Here is a 16,788-nt window from a genome sequence, read left to right on the forward strand (position 1 = left end):
ATTAACAAGAATGGTCAATATTGGAAATGTTTCACAAAGGGTAATAGGACTGAAACTTTGTTCAAGAGCTGATTATGAAGATCCTAGCTTCTATGATGTTATTTGCTGAATGGGTTGGAAAGAGTCACTTGTGCATTTGATGCATTAAATTTAGTATTAACTCCAGAAATCTGCTCTCAATGCTGAGAACCAGAACTAAGGAAGTCGTACCTTTTGTTCCTGTAGTGTTTGAAGTTGTATAGCAGAAAGGAAATTATGCTATATTACATAATGTTTGTCCAAAGATTTTTGGCAAATTTCAGAATCATTCAAAAAGTTGTAACTTCTGTCAACATACTACATAAATATTATTTACTTAGCATGCATTAATTGTAACTGATTATTTTGTGCTTTCTTGGGCAATAAAACAAGTGAAATACCATGAGGTTAAAAATCTGGCATATGTAAATTATAAAAGCCTGCAATTAGTTGCTACTTTTGAATTCATTTTTGCTTGTAAATATGTTGGCAGGGTGTATTGCACATTGACTTAAAACAATAGATTTTTAAAAATCAAGCAGGTACTATTCCAGGACTACAGTCTAGACTGTAGGTTCTCTGCACTTGATTGTCCTCACTATGGTCCTCCTGTGTAGCTTTTGATTACCAATTCCACTGCATTGCTGAAGAAGACTGGCTAATTCAACATCTTCATTTGTTTAAAATCAAAAAAAATTGAATTTTAAGTGGCTTGTTGCTATCTTTAATTGGCCTGTTACCAGTTATAATTACCCTACAGTTGATGTTTCCAGAAAAGTTTAAATTACTGTGTTGAGGGCTGATGTCTGGGAGCACGTCAGACTGATTAATATCAGCCATTAGCTATGTGTAGGACCACAAAAATCTGGAATTATTTAAGAGACCAATTGGATGCTGTGAAGGGAGGAATAACATTTTTATTGTGTAGGAGCATATAATTTGACTGAATGACCACACTCATATTTTGCTTGCTCTTTTGAAAACTCCTCTGCTGCTCAATTGACACTTAGCAATCCAAAAGTATTTGGATAAGAGATTTTAAAATACTTGCGATGAGCCACTGAATTGTTCCCTTTTGCCCTTCTTGTACTTGGGCACTTAATACTATATTCATAGATTTTAGCTTGTATTTTTCAATAGTACTGTTTATAGTTTTTATTAAATAAGAATTACAAATACTGAATACGGCATATGTTTTATTATACAGCTTGCATCAAAATATTAAGACCAAAATTAACAATGAACTATTCCTCTTTAATTTTAGGAAGTTTTGCTATGTTAGGATTCAAGGGCCAGCTGAAACCAGCATGGATTAAAATTATAAGCCACAGTGTTGGGCAGCTGGCTGCCTCCCTGCAGCAGTATGTTCCATTGAAACTCCATGAATACGGCTGTCCTGGAAAAGTGAAGGAAAATCGGAGAGATTTAAAGTTGTTTCAAGACTTAATATCTCCAATCTAATTTATAATGGCAAGCAAGGGAGAGAATTTGTTGAGATGTTGACAATTTAATTTTTGTATCATTTCTATAAATAAATATTATGTACATGAGCAGTGAGTAAATGGTTTTACTTAAAGGTAAATTAACTTGATGTAATAAAACCTGTGAGTGTGGAGAAGAGTATACAATATCTTTGCTATAGGTTACTTGCATCTACAGATGGAAGTTGACTTCTCATTCTAAAGAATGAACAGTTTCCATCAACTAGACAAACAATACAATTCTGCCATCTACAAACAAAATGAAAAGTAGTCATGTGCTTGTTGATCCTTGGGGACAAAATGTACTTTCTAACTTTCAGATTACAAAATTGTCAATTTTACACATTTTTAACCCCAAGTACGTTGGAATAAATCTTGAATTGTTCATGAGAATGCCAGAAATTGTGAAAAGTAGAACTGTTTATATATCTAAACTTTTGTAGGTGGTACCCCAGACACCAGTGGTTTATAATGTTGAAATCCTGCTGGCATTCATGATATCTGATGTATAATGAATGAGGTTTGCATGCAGCTACTTTATTGTATAGATCTTTTTAGATTTGTATTACTCATTGTTTGTGTAGACAAAACTTCTTAAAATAGAGACATTTTAAAAACAAGGCTGGGTTTAAGAAGTTGCTGTAAATTACAGTGATGAAGTATAAAGATTGGGTGTAGTGTATGAAACTGTAATGCAAAACCAATATAATCCTAGTATATACCACATTGCGTGAATGTTACCATTAGATTTTTGTATATGGAAATTTTGGTGCTTTCAGTCACCTTTCAGATTTGCATTCTTGGAAGCTGTATATTATAAAGTTACAATTAAAGCTGTGCATTGAACACAGGCACCTGTTTAAAGCTGAAAAACATTTATATGAATGACATAAATCAAATTAAGTTTTGAATTAAACTTGTATCTTGTCTCAGTGTAAACTAATTATATATCAAGTTTAATTACACAAAACAAGCTTGGTTAATAATTTTTATTCACTGCTCAACTTTACTCATGGAGTCAGAGAGAGACAGCATGGAAACAGGCCATTCAGCCCGAGTCTGCACCAACCATCAACCACCTGTTTACACTAATCCTACAATAATCCCATTTATTATTCTCCTCACTTCCTCATCAACTCCCCCTAATTCTACCACTTACTGATATACTTGCAGCAATTTACAGTGGCCAATTAACATTTGAACCAACATGTCTTTTGGATCTGATTGGAAGCAAAGTTTAGTGTCTCACTTCATGGTCAAAATAGCAAGCTTAGAGCAAGAGATTAGCAGGCACACTGATGCTTTGTATATGGCGGGTATTTATTTCCATGGAGCCAATGTAGGCACATTTTTCCCAAGTGACATAGGATGACACTTTCAGGAAATATGTCAGATTTATTAGTGTTTTGAGATTGAATAACCCTCACCCTGGATAAGAGTAAGTAGAGTAAGGGCTGATATCTAAGCCTAGTTTGCCAGCTGTGAGTATGGCAGGAAGGACATTTTGCCTGTGATGTACCATTCGTCACAGCCAGTTCTGGAGCCTGTCAGCCCCAGAGACGACAGGGAAAAACAGTCTTTGTACATTAAAGATCTTAAACTCCAATTCTGCTTTTGGGAACCATACTAATATAAAACAAAAATCATGAGTCTTTAACATCTGTAAACATTTGTGTGCAAAAGTTCCATCAGATTGAGAGTAGTTTAACGGACACAGTCTCAAGGTTTTCTTTGTTTACTTTTCTGATGCCCAGTTTTCCCACAGACACGTTGGGCTAAAGGGCCTGTTTCCATGCGGTATGATTATGATTCAATGACATTGAGTTTTTGAATTTGAGAATAGGATCACTTTGGCTGTGTTTATGGATTCATTATTTGTGGTCAGCACAGTGGTGCTACTGCCTCACAGTTCCAGTGACTCTGATTCAATCCTGACCTTTGGTGTTGCCTATGTGGAGTATGCACATTCTCTCTGACTGCATGGGATTCCCCCAGGTGCTCCAGTTTTCACCCACAGCTCAAAGATGTGCTGTTGGTAGGTTAATTGGCTGCTATAAATTGCCCCTAGTGTGCAGGTGAGAAGTGGAAGTTAAGGTGAGGTTTTATGGGAATGTAAAGAGAATAAAAATGGAATCGGTATAGGATTAGTGTAACTGGATGCTTGATTGTTGACATGGAAGGCCAAAGGACCCATTTCTGTGATGTGTTTATGACTCTATGACTCTAATTTTACAGTCTGAAATTTATAATGTTGGTTAACCTTAAGCTTGATAAAAATGAAATAGTACATTCTCTGGAAGCTCTGATGGAGTTCAACAAGCGGTCGGAGATAGAGTTGGCCAGATTCATTGCAACTTGGTAGTTGATCTGAAGTGCAGTACTTGGTCTGTTAAGAGCCACATAAAAATCTATTAATGTGAATTCACAGACTAACAGTGTCCCTATATCTTATGAACCAGGTTTCAAGTTGATTATTTTCATGCTGTGCAATCAAGTTTAGATTCTTCCAATGCCTGCTAAATGATCAGTAGCCAATTATTTTTATTGTGATGGTTTTCTGCTATGTGTATAATTCCAGGGCTGTTTCCTAAAGTATATGCCAAAGAGTCTCTTAAGAATTAATTTTTGAACAAAATAATTGCTGTTAGTTTCTGTAATAAGTGTACATTCTCTGACTTGACATGTTTCTTTAGGTAAAATAAAAATCTCTTCCTGATGTTATATCCTTGCTCGCTTTCCCCCACCCAATCAGCAATATAAACTTAAAATTTTCATCCCTGTGTTTACATCCATTCCAGGTCTTCCCTTTCTCTATTTCCAGAATCTGCTCCAATCTACCCATCCCAAACTCTCCCTTCCTCTAGCTCCTTAAACCCAATTCTTCTACGTTTTCCTGCCTCCAATTAAAACTTGTCCCTGCTGAAGCTCCTGGTCATCTTTCCTAATGTTCCCACCATGGGCTCAGCATCCACTTTCCATTTTAATAATTGCTCTGTGAAGTTCTTTCAAAGTACCCTTCTATATTTGAGGATCCTTGGATCGAATTTCTGCTTGTAATGATTCAAATGCCAATTGAACTCAAACATTTTTATAGTTTGGAGTGAGGAGTTTTCCCCGAGTTTCTGCTTAAATGCCTAAGTATGTTGCTAAATGCAAAATCTGCAATGAGCCAAAGCAACTAGGCAGTATTTAGTAAGTGTTTTTTTTTCATAGTTTTACCTTAAAAATACTTGATGTATTTCAGAGTGGTAACTGAGTACAGTTGAAAATAGGCTTGTATCAATTTTCATCAATGTGTAGCTTACCACCTCTGAACAACTTAAGTAAATGGAAATTATATTTATACTATGCATAGCCAATCTTTTATTATTTCTTTCATAAGTTAATATTTTTTTAAAACTTGCATATTAGTATTATTAATTATTAGCATCTAAAATTGATATAAGGGAGTATAGGGTTGTGGATGGACTGGAGAAACTAGAATCATTCTCTTTAGGACCGATGAGGTTGCGAGATGACTTGAAAGAAATGTTTAAAATCATGAAGTGCCAAGACAGAGTAGATAAACTGTTCCTATTAGCAGAGGGGTCAAGAACAAAGGGATATAAAATCAAGGTGAATGGCAGAGGAACCAAAATTAAGATGGGGGAATATCTTTTTATGCAACAAACGGTTAGAGTCTGGAAGGGTAGAAAGGAGTTCTTCTAATTATAAATTCCGATCAAAACTCATAGACTTGAAACACTAACTCTGTTCCTGTCTTCACAGATGCTGTCTGACCTCCTAGGTATTTGCAGCATTTTTTTTATTTCAGATTTCCAGCACCTGCCTTTTTTTTTCTTTTCCAAATATGAAAATCCCACTGAGCTCACATCAACAATATAATTGTCTACAGGTCTGGTCTCCAGACTCAAGGAAGGATAGAGAGTGCAGCAAAAGTTCACCCGATTTGATTCCAGGGACAGGAGGTTTATTGTGAGAAGAGATTAAGCAGACTGCCACCAAACTCCCACAAGCTTACAAGAATAAGAGGTAATAGAATAATAAAATACAGGAACAATCCTCTTGGCCCATCATGTCCATGCCAACCATCAAGTATCTGTCGATAGTAGGTAATCTCATTGAAATGTACACAATTGTTTTGGGGCTTGGCCAGTTAGATTGAGGGCATTATTTGCTTTAGCTGGAGTGATAGTGTCAAACTAAGGAACCAACCAATTAGGATACAGATGAGAAAAATTTGGAAAATAAATAAAATTGCAGATGCTGGAATTTGAAACAAAATGTTCTGAGGAAGAATCACTAATGTGATACATTAACCAGTTTCTCCTTCCACAGATGTTGTCTGAGTTCTTTCGGTATTTCTATTTGTTATGAGAAGAAATTTCTTCCTCCCAGAGGGTAGTGAATTCTCTAACCAAGAGAGCTGCAAGGTCTCAGTTACTGAGTATGTCTGAGACCGATAGATGCCTAAATGTTAAGGGAATCAAGGGATGTGGGGTTAGTTCAAGAATGTGGTGGTGAGGCCATTCCGTTCCTCAGCCCTGATCTTACTGGATGGTGGAGCAAGGATGAGGGATGGAATGACCTCTTCCTGCTATTTCTTATGTTCTTATCAAATTCACCGCCCTGTTTAGTTGTGAAGGCAGATTAATTTGTAGAATTCAAAAGGGAGCTGGGCAAGGAACTGAAAGGAAATAATCTGTAAGGTTTTGCGGAGGAGTGGGGAGCCTGGAACCAGTTAGACTGGAGTCATTGGGGCAAATAGCCACCTTCTTTGCTGTAGTCATTGTGATTTTGAGAATCTGGCTGTTACTAAAAGCTGTGGGGGGGGGGGGGGGTGATAAAGCTGTCCCAAGCTCAATAACTGGATGCCGCGTGGAGTCCATAGATGACACCTACCCTCGCTGAGGATCACTGCTCAGATTCTGTGCCAGGTAGAGCTGGCGTAGGATCTGAGGCTGCATGGTTTTTCAACGGGGATTTTAGGCCTGCAATTCAGAAGGCAAAAGGGAAGTTAAAATTTTTAGTCATTTTGCTAGAAATAATTAAAAAGATTAAATTCTAAGTGATGTGTTTAAATTATTCAATAATATTTTACTTCATTTTTAATAGTTTTTAAATGTCTATCAGAAATTTATAAACTTAATTAGCAGCTTTGCCAAGAGATAAAGCTTTGCCTTTTGCCGAAGCCCATCTTGAGGGTGAGGAGAGCCAATAAGAAAGGCTTTCCATATCTGGCCTAAGTAAGTTTGACAGTGATTCTGGGTGATGGGTCTGGATCTAACTGCAATTGCTTACAAAACGTATGCTTTTAAAAACCAGTGCAAAAGAATTGTAAAAACTTCAGTTGCACTATACCTAACCTGCATTTAGAATTCTGCTGCCTTTTGAACTGTGTTTAGTTGAATTATGTGCAAACATATTGTGATAAATGTCAAACCTATTAGGGACTCCATGTCTGTGAATAAGTGCAAGTTAATAAGTTTTCTGCCACATTGTTTTCAATTCAGTGAGCGATGTTGTGAGTCATATTTGACTTGTAGAGCTGCACATCTTGCTGTTTGTCTGCAAATATGTTGAGTTGCTGATTCTGATGGATGTGGCATCATGGTTTTGAGGAAATCGCTAAAAACAGCAGTTTACAAATCTTCTAACTTACAAAATAAGAAACAAAACCACATAGATCTCATTTGGTTTGGCTGAGAGCCATGACCTATATATGCGTCATCAGTTCTCTATTTTTTCCAAATTGTTGTACTGTGCTTTGGTCTTTGCTGTGTGCTACAGTATGGTTCATCTATCTTTTATGGTGTTTTGTTAAAACATTGCCATCCCAGTCTAACTTCAGAATAAAGAAAAAATTATTATTGCCTATTCTGGATATTAATTTCTTAATGGTTATGCAGGAAAAAATGAGGATCTTAACTGAATGAAATGTGTGGCATTGACATCTTCTAAACATTCTTGACTATTTCTAATTTATGTTGGAACTGCAAGGAAACCAGTGGCTTGAAAAGAGAAAAGTTTTTTTTTTGCTGGGCTAACAAGCTGAGACCTTGCTCTTTAAAACTAGTGTGTATTCAACTTTGAATTATTGCTGTAGCTAAAGATGTTCCTAAAGCTGTGAGGTGTGTAATCTCTCTGGACCCCTCATGCAAGGCCTGAATTTGAAGATGAAGACTTAATTTTCTTGTCTGCCATTCCTTACAAAATGTACTTTTGCTGGGATTGCTTTCTGTGATGGAATTAAAAATCACTCAGCCAACCTGCAGCCCCTTTCTAAGCTTATAGAATTATAGATAAACATTTCCAACATTCAAAGCAACTGAAACTGGCACTAAGAATCATGTTTCTACTTTTAAATTATTTTTAATTGTTTTCATGCAGAAATTTGGACGTGAACAATAGATCACTCGCACAAACTGCTTGTGACCAGAACATTCATTGACTTGTAGAAGCAGGAGAAACATGAAGATGATGATGATGGACCTGTGCTGGAATATTGGGTGGCTCCTAACCCTAAACCTCTCCGTGTTATTTGCAGGTATGTGGACAATTGAGATAGCCAGTGTAAATGTTGCTTAAGTAATGTATGAGATAAATTGCCGAGAAACTGAATCATTTTGTGCTGTTTTTAAGGTTGCCAGGGATGAAAGTTGATGCCTTTAAGATGAAATCACTTAAATGAGGTTCATTTTCAGGAATTGCATAGTCCATAAAATTCAACCCAGCACTTCTAATCACTCTGCCTGGTGTGCAGTTGGGCACTTTGTGACGCCAACCATCACGTAATGCTCTTTTAGTGTTGCCAGGTGAAATTGGATCACATTTTTCCTCTTCACTAAGTTAATTGGCCACTTGCAGAGAAACACTTGTCTGCAGTGTTTATTCATTGCAATTGCACAATTTTTAAAAGCTGCAATTGATGCATATTTATGTAGTCAGCTGCAGAATACCCTGCCTGCAATTTGGGAGGCTCCTGCTATTTAACACAGACTAGGTGCTGCATTGCCATCTCTGTACTTGCTAATTTCTTGCAATGTGTGTCTCTGTGGTGGTCCTGTTGGATGTGCCACATGAGCTAGAATTACAGAGCAGATATTGTAAATAGGACAGATCACCAAGACCCCAGGTAGAAAGGAAGGAAGGAAAGCCTTGTGACTGTCATCCAAGTGAGCCACACTCCTATCCCCAGTTCCCTGTTTGCAAACAAAATCTGCAAAAATGGGCCTGAAGGTTCCATTTCAAAATTGCAGGCTGAGTAAGTCCATTTTGTGCATGCCCCAGGGATCAAAGGGAGACAGAGCCCCAGGTGGCTGCTTTTTGAGCATGGAGCAGCGACAGCTGCACCAACTGATATTAAAGCAAGGAAGCCCACAAAGTCTGCAGATGGTGGAACAAGCTGAGGATAAAAGTGCAGTCAGGCATGAGGCTTGAGTATTGTTTTGGGTGAATAAGGAAGAAAATGGCAGCCCGAGGATGTGTTTCTATGTGTTCTTGGCATCAAAGCAACTGTGGACCATATGTAACATCAAGGAGCTTTGGTGAAATTGAAGTCGACAGGCACTCCAATGGTTGGAGTCGTACCTTACATAGAGGAAGATGGCTGTAGTTGTCAAAGTTCAATCACCCCCGCCCCTGGACATTACTGCAGGAGTTATAGAGCCTTAAACAGAAACAGACCCTTCAGCCAACTATGTTCATGCCAACTATCAAGAACCTATCTATTCTAATCCCATTTACTGGTCTAATAGTCCTATATACATTGCCAATTCAAATGCTCAACTAGATACTACTTAAATGTTGTGAGAGTACCTGTGTCCACCACCCACCCAGGCGTCCCAGATTCCAACCACCTCTGGGTGAAGAAGTTCTTCCTCAGATCCCCTCCGAACCTCTTACTCATCACCCTAAAGCTATGTCAATGCCAGCCTTTTTGCCCATCTACACTCTTCCCATTTGCTGACATTTTGCCCATATCCTTCTGCACCTTGCCTATTTATGTGTTTGTCTAAATGCCACTTAAACGTAATTATATCTGATTCCTCCATCTCCTCCAGCAGAACATTCCAGATATCAACCACTCTCTGTGTGTAAAAAAACTTTATCCCTCAGATCCCTTTTACAACTCCATCCTCTCACCTTAAGCCTATGCCCTCTTGTTTTTGATACAGCTACTATGGAGAAAAAGATTTGACTGTCTATGCCTCTCATAATCTTCTATACTTCTATCAGATCATCCCTCCGCTTTCTTCACTCCAGGGAAAACAAGCCCAGCCTATCCAATCTCTCCCCATAATTAATGTCCTATAATCCAGGCAACATTCTGGTGAATCTCTTTTGCACTCTCTCCCTAGCACAATCACATCCTTCCTATAATGTGACAACCAGAAGTGTATACAATATTCCAAGTACGGCCTGACAATTGTTTTGTAAAGTTGCAACATAATTCCCAACTCTTGTATTCTATGCCCCAACCTATGAAGGCAAACATATCATGTGCCTTCTTCACTACCCAATCAACCAGTGTTGACACTTTCAGGGAACTATGGACTTGGACCCAGGTCTCTCTGTTCATCAAATTCCTTAGTCCCCTACCGTTTACCATATATATCCTATCCTATTTGACTTAGAAACATAGAAAAACTACAGCACAATTCAGGCCCTTCAGCCCACAAAGCTGTGCCGAACATGTCCCTACCCTAGAAATTACTAGGCTTATCCATAGCCCTCTATTTTTCTCAGCTTCATGTACTTATCCAAAAGTCTCTTAAAAGACCCTATCGTTCCCGCTTCCACCACCGTTGCCGGCAGCCTATTCCACGCACTCACCACTCTCTGAGTAAAAATACTTACCCCTGACACCTCCTCTATACATACTCCCCAGCACCTTAAACCTGTGTCCTCTTGTGGCCACCATTTCAGCCCTGGGGAAAAGCTTCTATGACTATCTACCCGATCAATGCCTCTCATCATCTTATATACCTCTATGAGGTCCCCCCTCATCCTCTATCACTCCAAGGAGAAAAGGCCGAGTTCCCTCAACCTGCTTTCATAAGGCATGCTCTGCAATCCAGGCAGCATCCTTGTAAATCTCCTCTGCACCCTCTCTATGGCTTCCACATCCTTCCTGTAGTGAGGCGACCAGAATTGAAACCATATTTGTATTGTATGTTTAACAATTGGGTTAATCATATGTTTACTTAATTTGGTAAGTGCAAAAGGGAGTGAAGCTCCTAAAATACAGAGTAATGAAAATTCAAGTACTGATTGGTGCTCAAGGTGTACCCATTTGGGGCATTGAATTACATCTGAATCTTGTATCCAAAAAATTAATTATCTGATATTAATTGCCCAGTAATATAATCTAAAGTTAGGCAGGGCCATACCACCATCCTTTTTTAGTTTTTGTAAATATTTCTTACTTAACCTTGGGTTTTTATTCTGCCAAATATATGAAAGAATTTTAGAATCAATAGTGTCAAAAAAGATTTTGGGACGAAAGTTGGAATCGCTTGAAATAAATATAAAAATTTTGGTAAAGTATTCATCTTAACCCCATTAATCCAGCCTACCAATGATAAAGACAGTAGGGACCATTTAGTAAATAATCGTTTAACATGGTCAATTAAAGGCAATAGATTAGCTTTAAATAAGTCCTTATGTTTCTTGGTAATTTTAACACCTAAATGCATAAAATAGTTACCAATCTAAAAGGTAATTGCCTATAAATTGGGGTTTGCATATTTAATGGAAAAAGTTCGCTCTTATTAAATCAATAGCTAGAAAAAACACTGAACTGATCTAGTAGTGATTGTATTGCCAGGATAGATTCTTCTGTATTAGAAATATAAAGTAACAGGTCATCTGCGTAAAGAGATATCTTATGAATCTTCTGTCTGCAAGTAATGCCACATATATTTGAAGAATCCCGGAGTGCAATAGCCAAGGGTTCTAAAGCAATATAAAATAATAAAGGGCTTAACGGGCAACCTTGTCTAGTACCTCGAAAAAGCCTAAACAAAGGAGATCTTTGATTATTAGTAAGTATTGAAGCCATAGGTGTATAATAAATCATTTTAATGGCAGGTATAAATTTAGGGCTAAAATTAAATTTTTGAAGTGTGATGAATAGATATTCCCATTCGACTCTGTTAAATGCCTTTTCAGCATCCAGTGAGACAACACATTCTGGAATTTGGGATGAAGGGGTATATATAATATTCATTAATCTCCTAATATTAAAATGTAAATAATGATTCTGGATAAATCCTACTGGTCTTCAGACATAATCTGTGGAAGAACCTTTTCCAATCTAAAGGCCAATATTTTGGAAAATATTTTTGAATCTACATTTAATAAAGAAATAGGTCTATAAGATGCACAATCAGTGGGATCTTTATCCTTTTTAAGAATTAAAGAAATAGTTGCTTCATAGAAAGATTTTGGTAGTTTACCCACTGATAGGGCACCTTTAAAAATTTTGGCTAACCAGGGAACAAGAATATCAGAAAAGGATTTAAAAAATTCAGCTGTATATCAGTCAGGGCCGGGTGTTTTACCCAAGTTCATTGAAAATATTACTTTCTTTATTTCTTCCTCCGAAAAGGGAGCATCTAATGAAGAACATTAATTTAAAGAAAATTGGGGAATCTTCAGATCTCTTAAAAATTCAATCATTAATGTAGGATCCTCAGGGGATTCTAATTTGTATAAAGAAGAATAAAATTCTTGAAAGGATTTGTTAATTTGAACCTGATCTATTGTGTAGGTACCATCTGGGTTACAAATTTTATTAATCTGATGTTTAGATAAAGTAGCTTTCAATTGGTTGGCCAATAATTTACCAGATTTGTCACCATGTATATAAAATTGACTTTTGTTTTTAAGTAGTAGATTTTCAATTGAAGATGTTAATAATAAACTATGTTGTAATTGGAGTTCTGTTCTCTTTTTAAAAAGCTCCAGATTAGGAGTATCAGAATATTTTTTATTGATTTCTTTAATCTTGTCAGCCAATATACGTATTTTGTTATTAGTTCGTTTTTTCAATCCAGCAGAATGTGAAATAATTTGACCACAGATATATGCTTTAAAAGTATCCTACATTATCCCACTGGAGATTTCTTCAGTAAAATTAGTTAAAAAGAAAAATGAAATCTGTTCTTTAATAAATTGGAACAAATCTAAGTCTTGTAATAGAGAAGGGTTAAATCGCCATTGTCTGACATCAAAGGATACATCTGGTAACTTAATTGATAATCTCAATGGTGCATGATCAGAAATTGGTACTGGTTTATTATTGTCACTTGTACCGAGGTACAGTGAAAAACTTGTCTTACAAACCGATCTTACAGGTCAATTCATTACACAGTGCAGTTACTTCAAGTTAGTACAGAGTGCATTGATGTAGTACAGGTAAAAAGAAATAACAGTACAGAGTAAAGTGTCACAGCTACAGAGAAAGTGCAGTGCAATAAGGTGCAAGGTCACAACAAGGTAGATCGTGAGGTCATAGGTCATAGTCCATCTCATTGTATAAGGGAAATGGCAATTGCATTGTATTTACAGACCATAGTAAGTGGAGCTAGTCTAGCATCAATTAAAAAAAATCAATCCTCGAGTAATTATGGTAGACATGAGAAAAGAATGAAAATTCTTTATCATATGGGTGTAGAAATCTCCAAACATCTAAAATTCCGGATTCAACTAAGAAGGAATTAATAAAGACAGTGGATTTGTTTGGAAGTGCAGGATTTGACACAGATCTATCCATCGAAGGGTTTAGACAGCAGTTAAAATCTCCACCCATAATCACAGTGTATTCATTTAAATTAGGAAAAAATGCAAAAAGATGTTTAAAAAATTCAGAGTGATCTACATTAGGTGCATAAACATTAACCATAACAACTATTTTTTATTATGAATTAGACCAGTAATTAATAAAAATCTACCATTTGGGTCTGATATTGTCTCATGATGGACAAACGAAATTGAGTTGTCTATAAAAATAGAAACTCCTTTCACGTTTGCTTGTGAATTTGAATGGAACTGTTGACCCCTCCAAAATCTTTTAAAAAATGTTGATAATCTTTCTTCCTGATGTGAGTCTCCTGAACGAAAATGATCTGAGCGTTTAATCTATGAAAAACTTTAAAGATCTTCTTGCGCTTAACCGGATTGTTTAAGCCATTAACATTCCATGAAATAAAATTAATAGTCTTATCCATTTTAACAGATTAAAAAACATATGGTATGTAAAGGGTTAGTCTTGGTATATGCGAGTCCTACTAGCAGGAAGAAGTAAAAAAAAAGTTCAAAGAGGAAGCGGATATGACAACAATTTAGAAAAATTTGTAGTTTAGCCCAGAAGAAAAAAAACCTAAAAAACATCCCCACCCCCTCACCCAACAGCCCGAAAACTGGCCAATAGACAGCCAGAAAGCTACCCTCTAATTGAACTAACCCCAGTTCTATTGGTGGCAGTTGTCCAAATTGAAAAATATACAAACCACCCATGTTTGGTCTAGAGGTGAACAACATAATCCAAACAAAGATATCGAACTAACAACGTAGTTGTGGGATTGAAACAGAGCCAAAGGGTGTTAACAGTGGACATTTTAAAAATACAGTTTAATAATTATTTCGAAAAGAAAGCAAACGATCAGTCATTTTGTTAAATTCTTAATTATTATTAAAACAAAACATTAAAAATATTAAAAGAAAGAAAAAGAAATGTTTAAATCTAAAAATTAATTGCATAATAAAGCAAGTAGGTAGTAAATCAAAGGAAAAACACTGTGTCTCTTCCGCATTTCTTAGCTTCTAAAATTAAAAGCTAGTTCAAAAGAAATTCCTCGGTCTCTTGGACGGATTTAAACCATTTGCGAGATTTATCAGGGAGTGTAATTCTCAACCTTGCTGGGAATAATAATGCAGGATGATAATTGCTTTGATAGAGAAGAGCCATAATTGGTTTGTAGGTCAGCCTTTCTTTCATAACTTCTGGGGTGTAATCTTCAACTATTCGAAACTTCCATTGTTTAAATCGAATCATTCCACGTCCATGAGCGGTACGAGTCAAAAGTTCCTTGACATTGACATAATGAAATCTCAATATTACTGGCCAAGGTTTTTGATCCAGAGCAGGTTTGGATCTTAATGCTCTGTGAGCTCTATCCAGAATGGGCTGAACAGGGAACATTTCGGAACCAAACACATTGACCAGAAGTTTAGAAAAGAATTCTGTAGGGTTACCAGTCTCGGTGTTCTCTGGAAAATTGATGATTCTTAAATTTTTCCTCCTGCTGCGTCCTTCCAGGTCAATGATCCTCTGTTGCTTTTCCAGGTTTTGCTTGGTCATAATTAAGGCTTTTTCAAGTGAGTGGAGTTTGGCATCTCTCTCTTTACCAGCTTTGTCAAGTTCAGCAATTAGTTGCATTTGTTTGGCGTTTTCCTGGATAAGAGTATTTTGTTTGTCTTCAAAGTCCTTTAAAATGGACTTCAATTCGGCAAAGCTCCAGTCAAACTTTCTATCCAGATTAGAAATAGCTTCCAAAGTAGGTTGGTCTCCATTACCTTTACCATTAGCTGAAGCTTTAGATCTGGTGTTCATTTTAACAGTTAAAAATCAAAATTAAACTTGTGCCAGTATTGTAAAAGACTTATTAAAAGTGGTAAATAGTAGATTGAAAAGTGCTTGGACCAAAGCCAAGTTATGACTTAGTCCATCAAGCGCCACCAACAGACTCCCCCATATGCCTTCTTAACCACAGAGTCAACCTGTGCAGCTGCTTTGAGCATCCTATGTACTTGGACCCCAAGATCTCTCTGATCCTCCACACTGCCAAGAGTCCTACCATTAATACTATACTCTGCCATCATATTTGACCTACCAAAATGAACCACTTCATACTTATCTGGGTTGAACTGCATCTGCTACTTCTCAGCCCAGCTTTGCATCCTATCTATGTCCCGCTGTAACCTCTGACAGCCCTCTATATTATCCACTACACATCCAACCTTTGTGTCATCCGCAAACTTACTAACCCATCCCTCCACTTCCTCATCCAGGTCGTTTATAAAAATCACAAAGAGTAAGGGTCCCAGAACAGATCCCTGAGGTACACCACTGGTCACCGACCTCCATGCAGAATACAACCCTTCAACAACCACTCTTTGCCTTCTGTGGGCCAGCCAGTTCTGGATCCACATTGCAATGTCCCCTTGGATCCCATGCCTCCTTATTTTCCATCTAATTATATCCTGCTCTGGATTTAGACAACCTTCCTCATTATCCACAACACCACCAAGTTTTGTGTCATCTGCAAACTTGCTAATCATACCTACTACATTCACATCCAAGTCTTTAATATATATAACAAGCAGCAAAGGTCCCAGTACCAATCCTTGAGTAACACCATTGGTCGCAAACGTCAATCAGAAAAGTATCCTTCCAATACTACTCTCTGCCTCCTATCACCAAGCAAATTTTGGATCCATCTAGCCAGCTTGCCTTGGATCCCATGTGCGTTAACCTTCAGTACCAGCCTACCATGTGGGATCTTGCCTTACTAAAGTCCAATTGACAACATCTACTGCTCTGCCTTCATCAGTCTCCTTTGTTACCTCCTCAAAAAAAACTCCATCACATTAGTGAGATAGTATTTCCCCAGCACAAAGCTCATGCTGAATATCACTAATCAGTTCTTGCCTTTCCAGGTGTACATAAATTCTATCCCTTAGAATTTTCTCCAATAATTTCTCTACCACTGATGTAAGGTTCACTGCCCTGTAGTTACTTGGTTTATCCCTACTGCTTTTCTTTAAAAAGGAACAATGTTAACTATCCTCCAGTCACTGGTACCTCACCTTTGATGACAATGATGCAAAAATCTCTGTCCAGGCCCCAGGAATCTCCTCCCTTGTTTCCCATAGTATCTCATCCAGCCCCGGAGATTTATCCAACCTTGCATGTTCCAAGACATTTAACACCACCACCTTCTTAATACTGACATGCTCCAGGTTAGCAATGTCTCCCTCCTTGAACTCACTAACTTCCATGTCCTCCTCCTTGGTGGATTCAGATGAAGTATTCATCTAGAACCTTGTCCACATCCCCTAGGGCCACGCACAGATTACCCCTGAGGGACCCACTCTTTCCCTAGCTACCCTTTTGCTCCTAATATACCTATAGAATGACTGGGGATTCTCCTCAATCTTTCCTGCCAAAGATATTTCATGCCTCTTTTTGCCCTCCTAATTTCTTTCTTAAATACTCTCCTAC

The 16,788-nt window shown here is 37.4% G+C and overlaps 2 protein-coding genes across 4 annotated transcripts in view; both read left to right on the forward strand.

The window, feature by feature from the left end:
- The window catches only part of LOC127583920 (cell surface hyaluronidase-like), a 120,309-nt gene extending 114,779 nt beyond the window's left edge, over window positions 1-5,530 (forward strand). For all 3 annotated transcript variants that reach the window (XM_052040343.1, XM_052040342.1, XM_052040345.1), the window contains one exon: window positions 1,283-5,530. In XM_052040343.1, the coding sequence (XP_051896303.1) occupies window positions 1,283-1,479 (197 nt within the window). In that variant the 3' untranslated portion in view covers window positions 1,480-5,530. The remainder of the gene's footprint in view (window positions 1-1,282) is intronic.
- The window catches only part of cemip (cell migration inducing hyaluronidase 1), a 220,155-nt gene that overhangs the window by 86,404 nt on the left and 116,963 nt on the right, over window positions 1-16,788 (forward strand). Inside the window, 1 exon segment of the mRNA XM_052040346.1 lies at window positions 7,890-8,046. Within this exon segment, the coding sequence (XP_051896306.1) occupies window positions 7,971-8,046 (76 nt within the window). The 5' untranslated portion in view covers window positions 7,890-7,970.

The sequence above is a fragment of the Pristis pectinata genome, chromosome 28 (genome assembly GCF_009764475.1).
Source record: "Pristis pectinata isolate sPriPec2 chromosome 28, sPriPec2.1.pri, whole genome shotgun sequence".
Taxonomy (NCBI): Eukaryota; Metazoa; Chordata; class Chondrichthyes; order Rhinopristiformes; family Pristidae; genus Pristis; species Pristis pectinata.